This window comes from Hemiscyllium ocellatum, chromosome 14, assembly GCF_020745735.1.
Source record: "Hemiscyllium ocellatum isolate sHemOce1 chromosome 14, sHemOce1.pat.X.cur, whole genome shotgun sequence".
In the NCBI taxonomy this organism is placed as follows: domain Eukaryota; kingdom Metazoa; phylum Chordata; class Chondrichthyes; order Orectolobiformes; family Hemiscylliidae; genus Hemiscyllium; species Hemiscyllium ocellatum.
The window spans coordinates 46,434,278-46,454,615 of NC_083414.1; the positions used below are offsets into that span (position 1 = coordinate 46,434,278).

A 20,338-nucleotide genomic window follows, 5' to 3' on the forward strand; every position below is an offset into this window, starting at 1 on the left:
TTCTGAATCATTAGAATGAATATTATTACATCATGTACGGAGTATAAATAGAACGGAGTCACCTATGCTATGCAACTGAACTACGTATCCGATAAATCAATGGTGCATCATATGGTCCAACTGGTTATCATACAGAGAAAATTCTTACAGATATTTAAAGCAGAACCCTAAGGAAATGAACATTTTTTTAAAAAAAGTTTATTGAAGGAAGCTCTTTAAAAAAGTAAACTTGGAAAAGCAATAATAGTCATTGTAAATAAAACTCGCTTTGTGGTTTATTCAATGCCATTGATAGTAAGGACATGAAAGTGAAAATATATGGCACATTAATAACATGCTAGAAGAAACCATTATGCTGTTCCACAACTAAATATTAACAAATCAAATTGTGCATATCATACAGCAAGGAAATTACCAAATTACTGGAACCTTCAGAAAAAATAATCTTTGCCAATATCAGGATGATTATCCCAAGTAATTCTCAAAATAGGCATGCTGTAATTTCTTCCATACATCTTTCAAATGTCTATGTGGTGTCATTTCAATGCTAAAGTTGTAAAGTATGAGGGAAATGACCAAATATGTCTATGTTAACAATATTTAATAATATCCTATGAATAAATCAAAAGTAAATGTACTCAACGTTTCTAGTTTTGCAACAATTTAGTCATCAAAAACATAAAATAGGAATGAAGTTATAGAATCATAGTACAAATATTTCTGTCACTAACCATTCTGACAATCATAATCAAACATATAAATCAATTGAACTTGAATTTTTAAAAAACTATATCATGATATATACGTTGATAGTTCACACTGCTCAATTTATATATTCAACTCCTCCAGAAACAAATAAATATTGGAAATAAAGTTTCCAGGTTGAAACTCAGACATGTGTTTGCTAGCACTTCACCACTGCAGTACAGACAATGATGAAAAATCTACCAATTCCAGATCAGAACACTGATGCTCTGCTGGTCAGTAAAACAAATGTTCTGTAGGGCCAATCGACTTTGGTGTCAATGAGCACAATTGTATTTGCTATATATCTTGGCACTGAAGGATGGAATCAAAGATGGTTTTGCTTACTTAATCAGCTTTGATGTCTGATTTGTAGCAATATTGGAATTGGGATTTCATTTGGAGAATGGAGGTGGTTAACTAGAAAAGAAAGGCAAGTCAACTGTACTGTATCACATTTTGTCATTGTAGCTGGATCAATACAGCTACAAACAAGAGGAGGATACTCAGTAGAGCTATAACCCCTATAACTGTGTGTTCATTTAGTTACTCAGCTCTTCCTTAAGGTTTTTCCTTGTTTGGTTGATTGTAACTCCAAAGCGAGAAAATGAAATATTTTTTTTAAGACCTTTTCAGCTCGCTGAGAAGGCTTCATGCCAATCCATATCCAACAACTTTCTCTGAAAAGGCAGCTCATATTTTGATAGCTGTAACTAATCCCATTGCAGCAACTGAGACAATCCATGATCTTTTAAAATAACCAACATTTTAGAATTTAAAAAAAAATTGTAAAGTTGTGCTCTCTCTCTCTCACACACACAAAGATAATGGATCCTTTAAAATAAATTTCCAGGATTTGGACCCAAAACCACAATTTCATTAACAATGAATCAGTACATCCTTGGAACACAGATAATGTATTGGACGTAGATTTGCTCGCTAAGCTGGAAGGTTCATTTGCAGATGTTTCGTCACCACACTAGGTAACATCTTCAGTGAGCATCCGGATGAAGCATGGTGGTGTAGCCCGCTAGAATAGAAAGCGGGCTACATCACCAGTGCCTCATCCAGAGGTTCACTGAAGGTGTTACCTAGTGTAGTGATGAAACGTCTGAAAACGAACCTTCCAGCTCAGCAAGCAAACCTACAGCCAGAACCTCAACCAGAGCTACAAATCTTCTCAAACTTGCTAAGATAATGTACGTCTCACAATTTGCTAAAATCTAGCCGATAGTTTTGAGATATATTGTTCACAAACAGACTGAAAAACAGGGATGAAGGAAACAGGTTGCTTGCTTTACTGGCCTGAAAAATATACAAAATTACCGTTTGTTCCTAGTTTTAAAACTATACTAACAAAAATAAATGTAGCCTTTTAGGTTACAGCTTTCTTGAATAAATGTAGCTTTTTCCCCACCCAAGCATTACAACAAATCAAAGATCCCGAATTCATCGAAATCAAAGTACAAGATAGTAATTCAGTTAAGAGACTTTATTATCCCAAACCCCAACAATATTACACAAATTATTTACATTTTAAACTTACTGTTTGAAAGTATAATAGCTCAAATTATGAATTCAAGTTATAGAAAATTTTAAATAAAGCATTTTTAATATTTTTTCAATGCACAGAATATAGCACCAAGAAAGATTTATTAATGTTACTATGTACTTGTCCTACACAGATCACAATGGCGTTTTAAAATTGTACAATGTATATGTAACTATTAGCAAAAGTAGGCCAAAAGGAATTTTTTTACTTTTAACCTATTATCAGCAATACAGTATTTTTATCACTTCAACCTCATTTGTTTAAGTGTCCAACCATGTAGCTGTAAAATCTTTGCACTTAGAATTTAGTAATAACTAGAATATTCAATAAAATGAAACATGCTTTACTCTGAATTTATTTTTAATTTACATACATAAAGAATCTACCAGCGTAGCATAGTGTTTGGATATTTTATTTATTGAATCATTTTCCCCTAGCAGATAATGTTTTGTGAAACTTAAAACCTATGCGTTCAGTCAATTGAGTTTGCCATAAAATTGGTCCATCCAGTGTTCAGAAGTACAATTCTGTCCAGAAAACTGAATTTTTCAGAATGTTATATGTTCATCTGCAGGGTCAGCTGCAAATCCGGTTTACTCAAAATATTGCACTTGAATCCTTCATATTATGTACTTCTCTCACGCCATCACTATTTTTATTCAGCCGAGCTATATTATACTGTACATTTTTTTGTTTCCAAGGCAACAAATTATTAAGAAGAAGCACTAAAGAATACAGTTTATATGTACAATCATACATTCACACCTTACGCCAAATACTTGTCAGCAGTATTGCATTTCACATTCAGGGAAACTGGGGAAAAAAAAACCTAAAATGTCAAGTTTACTGAGATAAAGCAAATCAGGTTAGCCGCTGTTTTAACAATTCATCTATCTGGGTTTTGTACATGTTTTTCACATCTTCCAAGTCCAGTCGCAGTTCTTCAGCTTCCTCTGCTTTTTCACCATACATCTGAAGGATGGTATTGTACCGTTGATCAATATCCTGAAATGCAAATTACTTTAGCTTAGTCATAAATTGGCACAATCAATTAACAGGTACATTTTTTTTGCCAAGTTTGCAACTTTTGGATTTTTTTAAAGAATCATGAATATTTAAAAGTTGTAGTAAAACATTGTCTGACTTGGTAAAAATCATGCACATTTAATAGAATCCTAGCTATAATGTAAGCTTACAAAAATTACATTGTAGGCAAAATGCAACCATGCTCATTGACATCAAAATTCATTGGGTCCACAAAACATTTATTTATATTAATTAATTAGAGTGTCAGTGATCTAGTCTGATCCTGGAATGGGTACCTTTTTCTTCTAGTTGTAGTGTATGGTGTTATGGACCAGACCAAAATCCCTCAAAATATATTAAGATAGCCTAAATCCTTTTTTTAAGTTTAAAGTAACTGTAAGGTGTTCTGTTCCATATGGAAGTCAATTAGTCAAACTACTCTACATTATGCAAAACAAAGGGACATGAGATAGCTTTGGCAAATAGAATTAAGGAGAATCTAAAGGATTTTTACAAATACATTAAGGACAAAAGGGTAACTCAAAGGGCCCCTCAAAGACTTTGCCTATTTATCCTATTCATGCCCCTCATAATGTTGTAGACCTCTATAAGGTCACCCCTCAGCCTCCGACGCTCCAGGGAAAACAGCCCCAGCCTGTTCAGCCTCTCCCTATAGCTCAAATCCTCCAACCCTGGCAACATCCTTGTAAATCTTTTCTGAACCCTTTCAAGTTTCACAACATCTTTCCGATAGGAAGGAGACCAGAGGTGCACGCAATATTCCAACAGTGGTCTAACCAATGTCCTGTACAGCCTCAACATGACCTCCCGATTCCTGTACTCAATACTCTGACCAATAAAAGAAAGCATACCAAACACCTCCTTCATTATCCTATCTACCTGCGACTCCACTTTCAAAGAACTATGACCCTGCACTCCAAGGTCTCTTTGTTCAGCAACATTCCTTAGAACCTTACCATTAAGTATATATGTCCTGCTAAGATTTGCTTTCCCAAAATGCAGCACCTCGCATTTATCTGAATTAAACTCCATCTGCTACTTCTCAGCCCATTGGCACGTCTGGTCAAGATCCTGTTGTAATCTGAGGTAACCCTCTTCACTGTCCACTCTACCTCCAGTTTTGGTGTCGTCTGCAAACTTACTAACTGTACCTCTTATGCTCGTATCCAAATCATTTATGTAAATGACAAAAAGTAGAGGACCCAGCACCTATCCTTGTGACACTCCACTGGTCACAGGCCTCTAGTCTGAAAAACTCAAATTTGCGTAGATTAATTAAATAAGTAAAGATGGCTGTGCAGGTGATGTGCTGTAGCTTTATGATGTGGGAGATGGCTGATCCCATTGTGATTCTAGATTAGAGTGGTGTGGAAAAGCACAGCAGTTCAGGCAGCATCCAAGCAGCAGGAAAATCGACGTTTCAGGCAAAAGCCCTTCATTAGGAAGGTCCCATTGTGATCCCATTGTGAACGGCAGCAAACACATCTGCAAGCAAGTGTTGGTTGCTGGAAGAACTCCGGATCAGAATTGATGATCTGGAATCTGAACTTCAAACACTGCGGCACATCCGGGAGGGGGAGAATTACCTGGACGTTTTGTTTCAGGAGGCAGTCACACTCGGTAGATTAAGTAATTCAAATTCAGTTAGTGATCAGGGACAACAAAATGTAACTGTAAGTGAGGCAGGGAGGGGGATTCTGAGTTCAGGAGTGGAAGAGCCTCAGACTTTGACCTTGTCCAACAGGTATGAGATTCTTGCTCCCTGTACGGATGAGGAAAAGGGCTGTGGACAGGATGAGCCAGCTGACCACGGCACCATGGTACAAAAGGCCATTCAAGAGGGGGGGAGCAAAAAGACTAGTAGCTGCTGTAGGGAATTCTATAATTAGGGGGACAGATAGTATCCTTTGTGAGCTGGATCGAGAGTCCCATATGGTGTGGTGCCAGGTTGCAGGACATCTCCAAATGGATTGAAAGGATATTGCAACGAGAGGGAGAAGATCCAGTTGTTGTGGTCCATGTTGGCACTAACACGGGCCAGGCTAGGAAGGAGGACCTGATTGGGGATTATCAAGCACTTGAAAGGAAATTGAAGAACAGGTCCTCAAGGGTCATAATCTCTGGATTACTGCCCAAGCCACATGCTAATTAGCTTAGGGATAAGAAAATTGGGAAGTAAACATGTGGCTAAGGGATTGGTGTGGGAAAGAGGGATTCCATTTTATGGGACATTGGCATCAGTTTTGAAATTGGGGGATCTGTACCGATGGGACAGACTCCATCTGAACCAATCTGGAACCAGTGTTCCAGCGAAAAGGATAAATAGGGTTGTCACTCAGACTTTAAACTTGTGAGTCGGGGAAAGGAAGGGGAAAGCGACAAGAAGTATGGAGTCAAGAAAAATAAGCAGAAGGTTAGCATGTGTGCAGCATTTAGGTTCAAGGCAGACTAGGAATGAAGCAAAAAGGAAGGATAACTTAGGACATATTACTAGAGATGATGGAAATCATCAGAATAAAAAAAATTAGCATTAAGGCACTTTACCTGAAGACCAATAGTATTCGTAACAAAGTAGATGAATTAATAGCATAAATCATCGTGAATGATTATGATGTGGGAGGCAGGGGGTTCAGGAATGGTGGTTAAACATCCAAGGATTTACTACTTATCGAAAAGACAGGGAGGTGGGCAGAGGGGACAGGGTTTCCTTGTTAGTTAACAATGAAATTAAATCTATGGCACTGAATGACATAGGTCAGATGATGTGGAGTCTGTGTGGGTGGAGTTGAGGAACCACAAAGGCAAAAAAAACAGAATGGGAGTTATGTACAGACCTCCTAACAATGGTCAGGACCAGGGGCGCAAGACGTAACAGGAAATAGATCGGGCGTGTCAGAAAGGCAAGGTCACAGTGATCATGAGGAACTAACGAAAATCGACTGGAAGCAGAGCCTCGCGGGGAAGACAGTACTGCAACAATGGCAGGAGTTTCTGTGTGTAATTGAGGACACAGTACAGAGGTTCATCCCAAAGAAAAGAAAGACTATCTGGGGGGGAATTATTGGGGTGTGGGGAACTAGGCAGCCATGGCTGACAAAGGAATTCAGGAATATCAAAGGAAAAGAGAGATCCTATAAAGTGGCCAAGAGCACTGGGAGATCAGAAGATTGGGAAGACTACAAAAACAAACACAGGATAACAAAGAGAGAAATGAAAGACAGTCTCAATTATGAAGATAGACTAGCCAGTAATATTAGAAATGATAGTAGAAGTTTCTTTCAATATATAAGAAACAAACAAGAGGCAAAAGTAAATACTGGGTTGCTCCAAATTCTTGCAGGAAGGCTAGTGCTAGGAGACAAGGAAATAGCTGAAGAACTTAAAATGTACTTTGTGTCTGTCTTCACAATGGAAGACATGAGAAATATCCCAACAATTAAGGAGAGTCGGGGGTAGAGTTGAGTATAGTAGCTATTACAGAAGAGAAAAGCTAAAAGGTCTAAAAATTGATTAATCTCCTGTCGCCCCAAGGGGCTACATTCTAGAGTTCTGAGAGACGTGGCTAAGGAAATAGCAGAGGCGTTGGTTGTGATCTTTCAAAAATCACTGGAGTCAGGGAAAGTTCCACATGATTGAAAAATTACTGTTGTAACCCATTTGTTCAAAAAACGATCAAGACAAAAGATGGAAAATTATAGGCCAATTAGCTTAACCTCAGTTGTTGGTAAAATTCTTGAATCCATTGTTAAGGATGAGATTTCTAAATTCTTGGAAGTTCAGAGTCAGATTAGAGCAAGTCAGCGTGGATTTAGTAAGGGGAGGTCATGCCTGACAAACCTGTTAGAATTCTTTGAAGAGATAATAAATAGGTTAGACCAGGGAAACCCAGTGCATGTTATCTATCTAGACTTCCAAATAGGCTTTGATAAAGTGTCTCATGGGAGGCTGCTAAGTTAGGTGAGGGCCCATGGTGTTAGAGGTAAGCTACTGGCTCAGATTGAGGATTGGCTGTCTGACAGAAGGCAGAGAGTTGGAATAAAAGGTTCTTTTTCGAAATGACAAGTGGTGTCCCACATGGTTCAGTGTTGGGGCCCCAGCTGTTCACTTTATATATAAATGATCTGGATGAAGGGACTGGGGCATTCTGGCAAAGTTTGCCGATGAGACAAAGTTAGGTGGACAGGCAGGTAGTACTGAGGAGGTGGGGAGGCTGCAAAAAGATTTAAACAGTTTAGGAGAGTGGTGTAGGAAGTGGCTGATGAAATTCAACATAAGCAAATTCAAGGTCTTGCACTTTGGAGAAAAGAATACAAGCATGGACTATTTTCTAAACGGTGAGAAAATTCATAAAGCCAAAGTATAAAGGGATGTGGGAGTACTCATCCAGGATTGTCTAAAGGTTAACTTACAGGTTGTGTCAGTGATTAAGAAAGCGAACGTAATTTTGTCATTTATCTCAAGAGGGTTGGAATACAAAAGCAGCGATGTGTTTATGAGATTTTATAAAGCTCTAGTTAGGCCCCATTTAGAATACTGTGTCCAATTTTGGGCCCCACACCTCAGGAAGGACATACTGACACTGCAGCGTGTCCAGCAGAGATTTACATGCTTGATCCCTGGAATGGTAGGCCTAACATATGATGAACGGCTGAGGATCCTGGGATTGTATTCATTAGAGTTTAGAAGGTTGAGGGGAGATCTAATAGAAACTTACAAGATAATGTGTGGCTTAGAAAGGGTGGCCATTGGGAAGTTGTTTCCATTAGGTGGGGAGACTAGGACCTGTGGGCACAGCCTGAGAATTAAAGGGGGTCAATTTAAAATGGAAATGAGGGGACATTTCTTCAGCCAGAGAGTGGTGGGCCTATGGAATTTATTGCTGTGGAGTATAGTGGAGACCGGGACATTAAATGTCTTCAAGGCAGAGATTGATAAATTCTCGATCTTGCAAGGAATTAAGGGCTATGGGGAGAGTGCGGGTAAGTGGAGTTGAAATGTCCATCGGCCATGATTAAATGGCGGAGTGGACTCAATAGGCCGAATGGCCTTACTTCCACTTCTATGTCTTATGGTCTAAATAGGCTGTGCTGAAAAAGAACAGTAGGTATGTGATGCCAACTTGCAAGAATTCATCTGGTCACTGTGAAGATGTGAACTCGTAGGAACCAAAGAATAAAATAAACTAAAATTTTTTGAAGTGTTTCAAAAAATTGATGCATTCAAGTAAAGATTAGATATGAGAGAAACTACAATACTTGAATACTCTTATCTTCTGCCAAAATCATACAGCATAAATCAAGTAAAAACTTAAAAGAACAAGCCCTTTGAAATTTAACTAGCTCACATTTGTCCCTCTGCAAATAATTTTTAGTTTCCTCCTGCCAGGTTCGACCTTCCATTTCCTTTCTATCTATTGTGCCAAATGAATTGATTTCATGGTAGGATAACATTCAGGGTATCAAGTACATTATCCAGATAATTATTACTCATTTGACAGTCTTGGCAATGGGAATCAAAAAGCTTTGCACTGAGATGTCTGACCCTGTACTTACTAAGATTCACACACAAGCCCTTCCACCAGAGGTCTCCCAGGATAGCGATCAGGAGTGGGAATGCACAACAGATTCCCTTTTCCAACACAGAGATCAGTTGCACTCCATTTCCACAACTGAGCTTATCACCAACACGAGAGAGATCTGCTAACCTTCCTAATTTATGTGACTCAGATAATCACTGAATGTATCACAGGTTAACACTTTTAAATGAAATTGTGTAAGAAAACAGTACATACCCTAAGCTGTACACGTAACTTGGGAATTTCATTTAGCTTCTCTTGTAGTTCATCATTCTGAGTTGTTAACTTGACAAGTTCTTCAGCCATGATAGTTCGAGTCTTTTCAAGGTTAGAAATTTCAAGCTGTAAAAGATTAAAAAGCTTGATTTAGCTTATTTGTAACATTATTCTTGGAGAGAATAAAGATCAGAACAGTGTCTTTCAACCATATAAAATCTGTGTACAAATAATTAGAAGAGATGTTAGTGCATCTTGCTCACCCTCCAATAAATTAGGTTTTATAGCCAATTGAAAACTGAGTCCATTTAAGAATAAGAAAAGACAGTGGCAAGGCAATAACATCACAGGACTAGTAGTCCAGGACTCCAGACCAATATCCTGGGAATATAAATTTGAAACACCAGTGTAGTAGATGGTGACATTTGAATTCAATAGATTTCCAGAATTAAAACCTAGTTCATAGAATTTTTTAAATAGAATCCCTATGCTGTGGAAACAGGCCCTTTGGCCCAACAAGTCCACACCGACCCTCTGAACACCCACCCAGACCCATTCCTCTACATTTCCCCTGATTAATGCACCCACACATTTCTGAACACTATGGGAAATTTAGCATGGCCAATTCACCTAACCTGCACATCTTTGGGTTGTGGGAGGAAACTGGAACACCCAGAGTGACGCATGCAGACACGGGGAGAATGTGCAAACTCCACACAGACAGTCGCCTAAGGCTGGGTTCGAACCTGAGTCCCTGGAGCTGTGAGGCAGCAGTGCTAACCCCTGATCCATAATGCCACCCCGTGCCATTTAATGGTGACCATTGTCTATTGTTATAAAACCCTTCTGGTTCACTAATGTCCTTTGGAGAAGGAAATCTTCCATCTGCCTTACTTGGTCTGGCCTACAGTTAACTTTAGACCCACAAGAATGTGATTGACTTTTAAATGCCCTCTGAAGCGACCTCGCAAGCCAATCGGTTCAAGCACAGTCAGGGGTGTGCAATAAATGTTGGCTTAGCCAGCAATGCTGACATTCCATGAATGCAATTGAATAGAGTTGAGAACAAAAACATACAGAAAAAAATTGCTTAATAAAAGGTAGCCTAAAATGTTACATAAGTTCTTAAAAGAAGCTTTCATTACTAAAATTGTTAAAACTCAAGAAAACAAGAAAAAAAAAGGCTAATAAATAGAGTCAAACTGAATAACCCACAACTTTTGCATACTTTTATGGCTCTAGCCGCACATTTTACACTTAGAAGTAGTGGTGTGAATTCTTATATAAAAGCTAAGTATTTCCAATATTTTCTGCAAGTCTGGGACCATCAATGGGGGAAAAGAAAGAGTTAAGATTTCCAATCAATATCTATTCATCAGAACACGATTGGATGTCTGACAAAAAGTCGTTGATCTGAAATACTAACTTTCTCTCTCCACAGGTATTGTTCAAGCTGCCAAAGGGACAAAGAAAAATGGGACTTTTTAGTGTTCTTTTATTTAGTGTTCCTTACTAAAATTAGTAAAATAAATATAATTTACCTTCTCCCCTGACTAGTGTAAAAATAAAATGATCAAACTCATTGAGAAGGCATGGTATGCACACTTGAGGATAAGAAGAGGAGTGTTTATTGAAGGGTCGACAAGCAATACACAATAAAAGTAAGGGTAGGAAATTGTCTCTTGCAAAGGAATTGAGGAAAAGAAAGACCTTTTTGAGTGGGTTGAGAGGGCCTTACTGAATGGGTTACAGAAAATGAAATTCCATTAAGAATGGCATGGATGTAGGACCTCAGGGTCTGTTTCCATGCTGTACGTCTCGATGACTCTACTGAAGCACTTAGCTCACTTACAGTGCCTTGAAAACAAAGAAAAGATTTTATCAGCCATCTACACTATGCATCAAAAACATGAATGCAACTATTCCTCACTTGCAGAAGCAAAGTGCTGATACTTATATTAAATTTCATGTGATCTATTCACATGCTAATGAAATGCAAGATCAGTAGACTGGCATTGTAGTATTCTATGTTGCATGTTTTAACTGACTGATTTAGGCCAGATTTTGTAACACAATAAAAGAATGTACTACAAATACAGGCAGTTTCGTGGAAAATGGTTGCACTGAAGATTTCAAAAGAGCAGGACTTAGTTAAATGCAGCTGACTGTAGCTGAGGGGAATGATACAAGCAGTAAAAATCAACACATTTGCTCCAGAAGGCAGTCAAAATATTGTAAATTTGGAGAAATCATATATCCACCACTTTATGGATGTCTTCATGTATTAATCATTTTATTAACACCCACCTGCAACTGTGCAATTTCTCCTTCTCTTTGCTTCAGCTGAGACTGCAGATTCTCAAAGATGCTTGATCCTGCTCCCATTCTGAGGGCTTCATACAAGTTGTTACCACTTGTTGATGCAGTCATTGTTGTGAATGAATGTTCAAATAAATCATCCTGTAAAACGTACCTTGCACGTCAATATTTAAGCTTTAACATAACATTCTTTGTAAAGTATCATTACTTAATTTATTTTTTCAGCAGAGACTATATTCCATGATTGTTCAGTATCAAAACATGTCTATTTTCACTTCTTGGTTCTATTCATTTTTATTCAAACAAATAATGGATTTTCAAATAGCCTTTGCAAAAAAAAATGTCCAATGGAGGAGACTGTTTAAACGGTATACATATATATAAATAGGGATCTTACATATTCATGAAACATGTTATACCCATGACTCACCATGGAGTTATACCATATTTTACATATCCAACTTTGTTTTTCTCTTTGTGTTCTCTACTAAAATAAAATTTCAGCTCAAATGTTCCTTTGATCTTTCATTAGCAATGTATTATTTTCTTTCCTGAACACTTTGATATTACTTCATTTCACCTTTTCATTCTTCTTTACCTTTTCAGGGTTCTTTTGATGGCTCATTTTGTTTGTTTCATTTGGTTGATCTTGCTTTTCCATTTATTTTCTCACTATTTTTGTCATGTTCTGTTTTTGATTTAAAGATTTGTTTCATTTTAAGTGGAATAGTAAACCTTACAGCAAGAAAAACAGTTTAAAAATTTAACCAAAGAAATGCAGTTATCAACGAGGACTTACAGGTGATGGTAAAAGTGAAGTGAGAAACATCAGCTCAACAGAGTACAGTACTGGAAACGATAAGGATATGGAGCTATAGTATTCCAGAGGCCCAGAACGCTGCTCTAAGAATATGGGCTAAAATCCTACCATTGCAGCTGGTGGAATCTAAATTAATCTGGAACATAAAGTTAGTTTAATATTAATTACCATAAACAACTATCGATGATTGTTGTAAAAGTCCATCTAATTTACCAATGGCCCTACCTTGTCTGGCCAACAACTGACTCCAATCTTAACTGAAATTGTCGAGCAAGCTCAGTTCCAAAAGCAACAAACGTTGGCCTTGCTAGCAATGTTCACATCCCATGAACAGATAAAGAAAAATCAAATGTAACAATGATACTTGGGCTGAAGCAAGTCAGTGGGAGGTTACTAATCTGCCTTCAAAATTGGGTCGTAGAAAAGTGCAAACCAAATGTTATGTGGCAGAAATCCTAAACCTGGCTGGAAGCAGGAGTAGGAAGAGGATGCCTCAATTAGCAGAGGCCCAGAAGAAGCAACAGAAACAAAAATGTAAAACTGACTCTTCTTCTGGCTGTTGTGCCTGGCAGATTTTACCAGGTGAGGAAGCTTACACTTGTCACACTCAAGCCTCAGGTGAAGATGGCAGCTCAGACTCTGATGGTGTCACTAGAACCTGATCGACATATTTGATGAAGGCCCTGACTGAAAGGTGATCCTGGGCCAAATATCTGGTTCTCCAGCAATTCAAAATTGTTGTCAGTCTGATCAGGTTATAAAGGAGTGGGCACACCGTGTGCTCCATTTTAATTGTACCCTTTAACTTTGGCTTCTGCCAAGATGACTAATTAAAGTCAAACCTATTGTCTCTGAAGTATGTTGAGACAAATTAATTGAAACAAATCTTTCTCCTACATTAGGTGAACTCAAACTACTAATACACAGAACCTTATAAAGTGCCATTGAGTGAAACAGGGGTTAAATGAAACAGTGTGTGCATATTATTGTAGTATCATAACAATACCTGTTTCATCACTGCACTAGTCATTTATATTGATTTCAACAGGATAGAAATGGCAAGATCAATATCACAGGTTTCTTACTTTGTGCTAGGATTGTGGCAGCAATTTTCAAGCTGATTTTATATAATGCTGGTTTCTAGTTTTCAACATTTCTGCTGTCAAATTTTGTTTCTGGACCTCCCAGATGAATTTGGATTTGATTTACTATTGGCATGTACCAAGGTACAGTGAAAAGTGTTGTCTTATGTGCTTTACAGGCAGATGTTTCTATACGAGTGCATCAGGCTAACAGAATAGCGTGCAGGTTACAGTGTTACAGCTGCCAAGAAGCTGCAAACAGTGATCAACATTAATTTTAAATAGGTCATTCAAAAGTCTGATAACAGTGGGGAAGAAGCTCTTATTGAATCTGTTCATTTGTGAATACAAACTTTAATATCTTCTGCCCAAAAGAAGAGGGTAGCAGCAAGTATAACTGGGATTGGAGGGGCCTTTGATTACATTGGTTGCTTGCCTGTTGCAATGGGAAGTATCAATAGATGGGACGCTAGTTTGCATGATGGACTGAACTGTGTTAACGATTCTCTGTAGTTTGTTTTGGTTTTGGGTACAGTAGTTGCCATATAACACTGTGAGGGATCCAGATAGGGCTTTTTCTGTGGGGCATTTATAAAAATGTTTACAAGTCTTTATGGACATGCTGAATTTTCTTAGCGTCCTTTGTTGACCATAGATAGAGAGTGAGGATGCAGATGCTGGAGGTCACAGTCCAAAAGTGTGGCACTGGAAAAGCACAGCAGGTCAGGAGTCAACAAGGATGGACCAGGACAAATTATTGGTGATTGTCATCTCCAAGAACTTGATGGATCTTGACCATCTCCACCTGAGAACAATTGATGCTTACAGGGATGTGCCCTCCAGTCTGCTTCCTGAAGTCAATGGCCAGCTCTTTTTGTTTTCGCTAATGTTGATGGCGAGGTGGTGTCTTTACAGCATACCGTTAAGCACTCAATCTCTTTCCTGCACTCTGTCTCATCATTGTTTGAGAGTCAACCCACAATAATAGTGTCGTCAGCAACCTTAGAAATGGAAATGGGCGAGATCCAAGATGGCGGCGACTCAGCAAGTCTGAGTTTACAGTGCTCTTCCCAAAACCTGGGTAAAGTGAGTTACTCACCCCCACCACACTTACCAAACCACCCAAAAAAAATTTCTAACCTTAATTAGCTGCTTACTATTATATTTAAGCAGTTTAATATTAAGTGGATAATGAGTAAACCAAAGGGATCCCGCAGCTCTCAGAAAACAAAGACCCCTCCCCCACCCTCCTCTCCTCCTCCGGCTGCAGCTGATGTAAAAACAGGCCTTGAAGAGATGATTGCCAGGCTGGAAACGACACTCGTCAATTTCATTGCAGAATCCAGACAGAGATGGAATGCATTCGAAGAAAAGTTACAAAAGCACAGCCAGGCTCTCGAGGAATTACAGGGCTGAGTGGAGGGGGCGGAGCTAAAGGCCACGACCTCCGAGGCTGCAGCACAAACAGCTGCAGAACAGGTGCGAGCTCTGGAGCAGAGAGTCCGGGCCTTTGAAATCTACATGGATGACCTGGATAATAGAAATCGGAGAAAGAATATCCGTCTTCTGGGCCTCCCTGAACAAGAAGAGAAGGGACAGTTAGTAGTATTTCTGGAGCGATGGCTGCCCCAGCTTTTAAACCTGGGGGCTGAAACTGACCGGGTAAGGGTGGAGTGGGCCTACCGGGTCGCAGTACGCGGATCTGGCCCAAACCAGCGCCCACGCCCGGTCCTGTTCCGGCTGCAGAGTTATAGGGAGAGGCAGATACTCCTGGACGCCTCCAGAAAGCTTGGAAAGGATCCTAAAGCTATGATTCATGAAGGATCCAAGATTATGTTATTTCAGGACTTCTCCCTGGCTTTGGCACGAAGGAGGAAGGCGTTTGATGAGGTGAAGAAATGTCTTAGGAACTTAAATATTCAATACACCTTACGCTACCCAGCGACGTTATGCTTTAACCACGAAGGATCCGAGTATAATTTTAGATCACCAGAAGAGGCTAAGGAACTTTTAGACTCGTTTAAATAAATCGTAAGAGACAATTTATGTTGGCTTGCCTCTTCCACACTCCGTGGGGAGAAATGGATACTTTACTCTACTTTACTTTTGCTTCTGGGAGCAGGGTTGTCTTCCCTTGCTATTTTATGTTATTATACTTAACTGTAATTTGTTGGAGTTGTAATTTTATAGTTATGTGTGTTTGTACATGGCATTGATGCTATCAGATATACTCAGGTATGGGTGGGGAGGGGTGGGGGTGGGGGTGGGGCGCTCACTGTTAACTTTAGCTCGGTATTATATCTAAATCCTATTAAGGAGCGCCCGGGTCAAGGGTGGGACACTGTTTGGGAGAGGATATGGTGAACCTTTAGAAAGGAAGTAAGACCCCCTGAGAATAAGGGGGAGGATCTCCATTCAAACATGTTTTTTTTTGTTCTTATTGTTTGGAAATAGTTTCCTTTTTATTATACTGTTATGAGTGTATTAGAGAACATTTTCTCTTGTTTGAAGGATGTAAGTGACTCAACTATACACTCTGGATAATTGTGGATTAGATTAGTAGTTAACTGAGTTTCATTGTTTTTCTTTCTTCTTTAGTATCATTCCTTTGAATTTTGATGATTATATATTTAAGATCTATTTTTATATTAATGTTTGTGCTTGAAAGTTCTGTTTATTTTTGTAAATCTGTCAAAATATTAAATTTCTAATAAAAATATCTTTAAAAAAAAAGAAATGGAAATGGGGCAGAATTTGGCCACATATTGGATGTTTACAAAGCGTAAAAGAAGCCTTGACAGGCACAAGGTTGAGGATTATTGTGGAGCAGGTGTCGTTGCCTATTCTTACTGACTGCAGTCTGTTGGTCAGCAAGTCAAGAATCCAGTTACACAGCAAGGAGCAGAGACCTAGGTCCCGGAGTTTGGAGCTGGGTTAGTTTGAAGTTATGGTGTTGAAAGCAGAGCTGTAGTCAATAAGTAGGAGACTGATATAGGTATCCTTGTTGTCCAGATGTTCCAAGGATAAATGTAGGGCCAGGGAGATGGCATCTGTGGATTTGTTGCATCGATAGGTGACTCTCACTCTCAATTTAATCAAATTCTACAATGCTATAACCAATTTATGGAAAATGGTGATGCTGACTTCAGGAATCCAAATTAAAATGTAAAACAGATCTAATCTTGCATTTAAAATAAAATCAGTTATCAGAAGCAGCTTTTTAAATCAAAAACTATTAGAAGCTCCTTTAAGACTATTATTTTACTGATGCCAATACTTTCAGATTAGTATTGCCAACTATCCTAACTTGATGCACAGCAGCATTACAACATTCAGAGGTGTCAAACAAATAATGAGCTGAACTATTAATAAATAATTAAAAGCATTGGTGCCTATAGTCTTTAGCTTAATATTTAATATTAATGAAGCTCCCAGGAGTTTGTGAGCACATATTTACTCTATCTATACAGTGACTGATGCTGTTCTCTAATGTTATCAGTTAGAAAAAACATTTATGACTATTGTAGAGCTCTACGTTATGCCATCTACATAGTAATAGTGTTTCAGTTCAATATGGGGACTTCTCCATCAGAGCAAAAGTGGGATAACACTAAAGCTCACCATGTTTTCTGGAATGCAATGGCATAATTCATTGGTTTCACGCGTTAAAATATTGGATGTTTGTAATTCCTCTTCATCAATTCACATAATGGCATTAAAGTCTTCACTGCAGTAACTCAACCCAAGAATCTCACTACCCAAAAATTAATCCCTTACCAACCAATCTCTGCCCCCACAAATGTTGCTTGACAAACCGCCACTGGAAATGAAATGGGTCTAAAGACCCAGGCCCTCTAATGGCTCCATAAAACGATTAGTGCTGACTAAAAGCTTCCTTCTTCATCACTGTTGAGATTTCTGGATGTGGACCCCAAGATCCCTGTTGCTCTACAGTGCCTTTAACCCTGTATTCTGCATTCAAATTCGACCTTCCAAAGTGAATCACTTCCCACTTTTCAGGTTGAACTCCATCTGCCACATCTCAGCCCAGCTCTGCACCCTGTCAATGTCTTGTTTCAACCCACAATAACCCTTCACACTATCCACATCTCCACCAACCTTCATGTCATCTTACTAACCAAAACTTACTAACCCACCCTTCCAATTCCTCAGCCAAGTCATTTATAAAAATCACAAAGAGCAGACATTCTGGAACAGATTCCTGCGGAACACCAATGGTCACAGAGCGCCAGGCTGAATACTTTCCATCAACCACCATCCTCTCTCTTCTATGGGCCAGCCAATTCTTTATCCCATGCTTCCTTACTTTTTGAATGAGCCTCCCATGGGGAACCTTATCAAACGCCTTACTAAAATCCATGTACACCACATCCACTGCTCTACCTTCATCATGTGGTATGCTTTCCCTTATTGGTCAGAGTACTGAGTACAGGAGTTGGGAGGTCATGTTGTGGCTGTACAGGACATTGGTTAGGCCACTGTTGGAATACCACGTGCAATTCTGGCCTCCTTCCTATCGGAAAGATGTTGTGCAACTTGAAAGGGTTCAGAAAAGATTTACAAGGATGTTGCCAGGGTTGAAGGATCTGAGCTACAGGAAGAGGCTGAACAGGCTGGGGCTGTTTTCCCTGGAACATCAGAGACTCAGGGATGACCTTATAGAGGTTTACAAAATTATGAGGGGCATGGATAGGGTAAGTAGGCAAAGTCTTTTCCCTGGGATTGGGGAGTCCAGAACTAGAGGGCATAGGTTTAGGGTGAGAGGGGAAAGATATGAAAGAGACCTAAGGGGTAACTTTTTCACGCAGACGGTGGTACGTGTATGGAATGAGCTGCCAGAGGATGTGGTGGAGGCTGGTACAATTGCAACATTTAAGAGGCATTTGGATGGGTATATGAATAGGAAGGGTTTGGAGGGATATGGGCTGGGTGCTGGCAGGTGGGACTAGATTGGGTTGGGATGTCTGTCAGCATGGACGGGTTGGACTGAAGAGTCTGTTTCCATGCTGTACATCTCTATGACTCTATGTATTTTGCCACATCCTTAAAGAATTCAGTAAGGCTGGTGAGGCATGACCTGCCCCTCACAAAGCTATGCTTTTCCAAATAATCATAAATCCTGTCTCTCAGAATCCTCACCAATAATTTGCCCACCACCAATATAAGACTGAGTGGTCTGTAATTCCCAGGGTTGTCCCTATTCCCTTTCTTGAATGAGGGAATAACATTTGCCACTCTCCAATCATCTGGCACCACTCCAGTGGACAGTTAGGACACAAAGATCATCGCCAAACATGCAGCAATCTCTTCTCTCGCTTCCTGTAGTAACCTTGCATATATCTCAGCTGGCCCAGGGAACTCATCTATCCTTATGTTTTCCAAAACTTTCAGCGCATCCTCCTTCTTAACATCAACCTGTTCAAGCGTATCAGCCTGTTTCATGCTGTCCTCACAAACGACAAGGTCCCCCTCACTAGTGAATACTGAAGCAAATTATTCATTAAGGACCTCCCCTATCTCCTCCAACTCCAGGCACAAGTTCCCTCCGCTATCCCTGATCAGCCCTACCCTCACTCTGGCCATTATCTTGCTCCTCAAATAAGTGTAGGACGCCTTGGGGTTTTCCTTAATCTTACCCATCAAGGCTTTTTCATGTCCCTTTCTAGCTCTCCTAAGTCCATTCTTCAGTTCCTTCCCGGCTACCTTGTAACCCTCTAAAGCCCTATCTGATCCTTGCTTCCTCAATCTTAAGTAAGCTTCCTTCTTCTTCTTGACTAGATGTTCCACACCTCTGGTCATCCAAGGTTCCTTCGCCCGACCATCCCTTTGCCTCAGTAGGACAAGGGCTGAAGAAAGGCTTATGCCCGAAACGTCGAATCTCCTGTTCCTTGGATGCTGCCTGACCTGCTGCGCTTTTCCAGCAGCACATTTTCAGCTAACTACATAATGAGTCAGGAATCCTTCCTGGACACACTTGACAAAGTCTGCTCCATCCAAACTATTTGCTATAAGGAGGATCCAATCAATATTAGGGAAGTTGAAGTCACCCATGACAACAACTCTGTGACTTCGGCACCTTTGGAAAATCTGCCTCCCAATCTACTCCTCCGTATCTCTGTTATTATTTGGAGGTCTATAAAAAGTCACAATAAAGTGACTGCTCCTTTCCTATTTCTGACTTCCACCCACAATGACTCAGCATATGACCTCCCTTTCTGCTGTTATACTATCCCTGATTAGCAAAGCCACTCCCCCACCTCTTTTACTTACCTCCCTACTCCTTTTGAAACATCTAAACCCCAGAACATCCAACAGCCATTCCTGCCCCTGTGATATCCAAGTCTCTAATGGCCACAACCATGTAGCTCCAAGTCCTAATCCATTCTCTAAGTTCATCGCCCTTATTCCTGACAATTCTTGCGTCAAAATAGGCAAACTTCAACCCATCACACTGACTGCAACTTTGCCCTTTCAACTGTCTATCCTTCCTCACAGAGTCTCTGCACACTGCATTTGCCTGTTCACCAGCTATCTGATTTGTAGCTCTGGTTTCCATCTCCCTGCCAAACTAGTTTAAACCTTCCCAAAGTGCTGCAGCAAACCTCCCAGCCAAGATATTGGTACCCCTCCAGTTCAGGTGCAACCCAACTTTCTTGTACAGGTCCCATCTTCCAAGAAGGTATCATAACAATCCACATATCTGAGGTCCTCCCTTCTACACCAGCTGTGCAGCCACATGTTCAGCTGCATTCGCTCTTTGTTCCTAGCCTCACTAGCCCATCGCACAGGTAGCAATCCTGAGATGACTGCTCTTCCTGCCTTTTAGCTTTCAACCTAACTCGCTATATTCACTTTTCAGGTCCTCATCCCTTTTCCTAGCTATGTCATTGGTGCCGATGTGTACCACAACTTCGGGGTATTCACCATCCCCTTAAGAATCTTGTGGAATCGATCCGAGACAT

At 39.8% G+C, this 20,338-nt stretch overlaps 1 protein-coding gene across 3 annotated transcripts in view; it reads right to left on the bottom strand.

The window, feature by feature from the left end:
- Positions 1-2,332: 2,332 nt before the first annotated feature.
- The window catches only part of tmf1 (TATA element modulatory factor 1), a 71,571-nt gene continuing 53,565 nt past the window's right edge, over positions 2,333-20,338 (bottom strand). For 2 of the 3 annotated variants that reach the window (XM_060835685.1, XM_060835683.1), the window contains exons 15-17: positions 11,442-11,594; positions 9,135-9,260; positions 2,333-3,301 (exon numbers count right to left, since the gene is read on the bottom strand). In XM_060835685.1, the coding sequence (XP_060691668.1) occupies positions 3,158-3,301; positions 9,135-9,260; positions 11,442-11,594 (423 nt within the window). In that variant the 3' untranslated portion in view covers positions 2,333-3,157. The remainder of the gene's footprint in view (positions 3,302-9,134; positions 9,261-11,441; positions 11,595-20,338) is intronic. The other variant, XM_060835684.1, reaches the window with a different exon arrangement.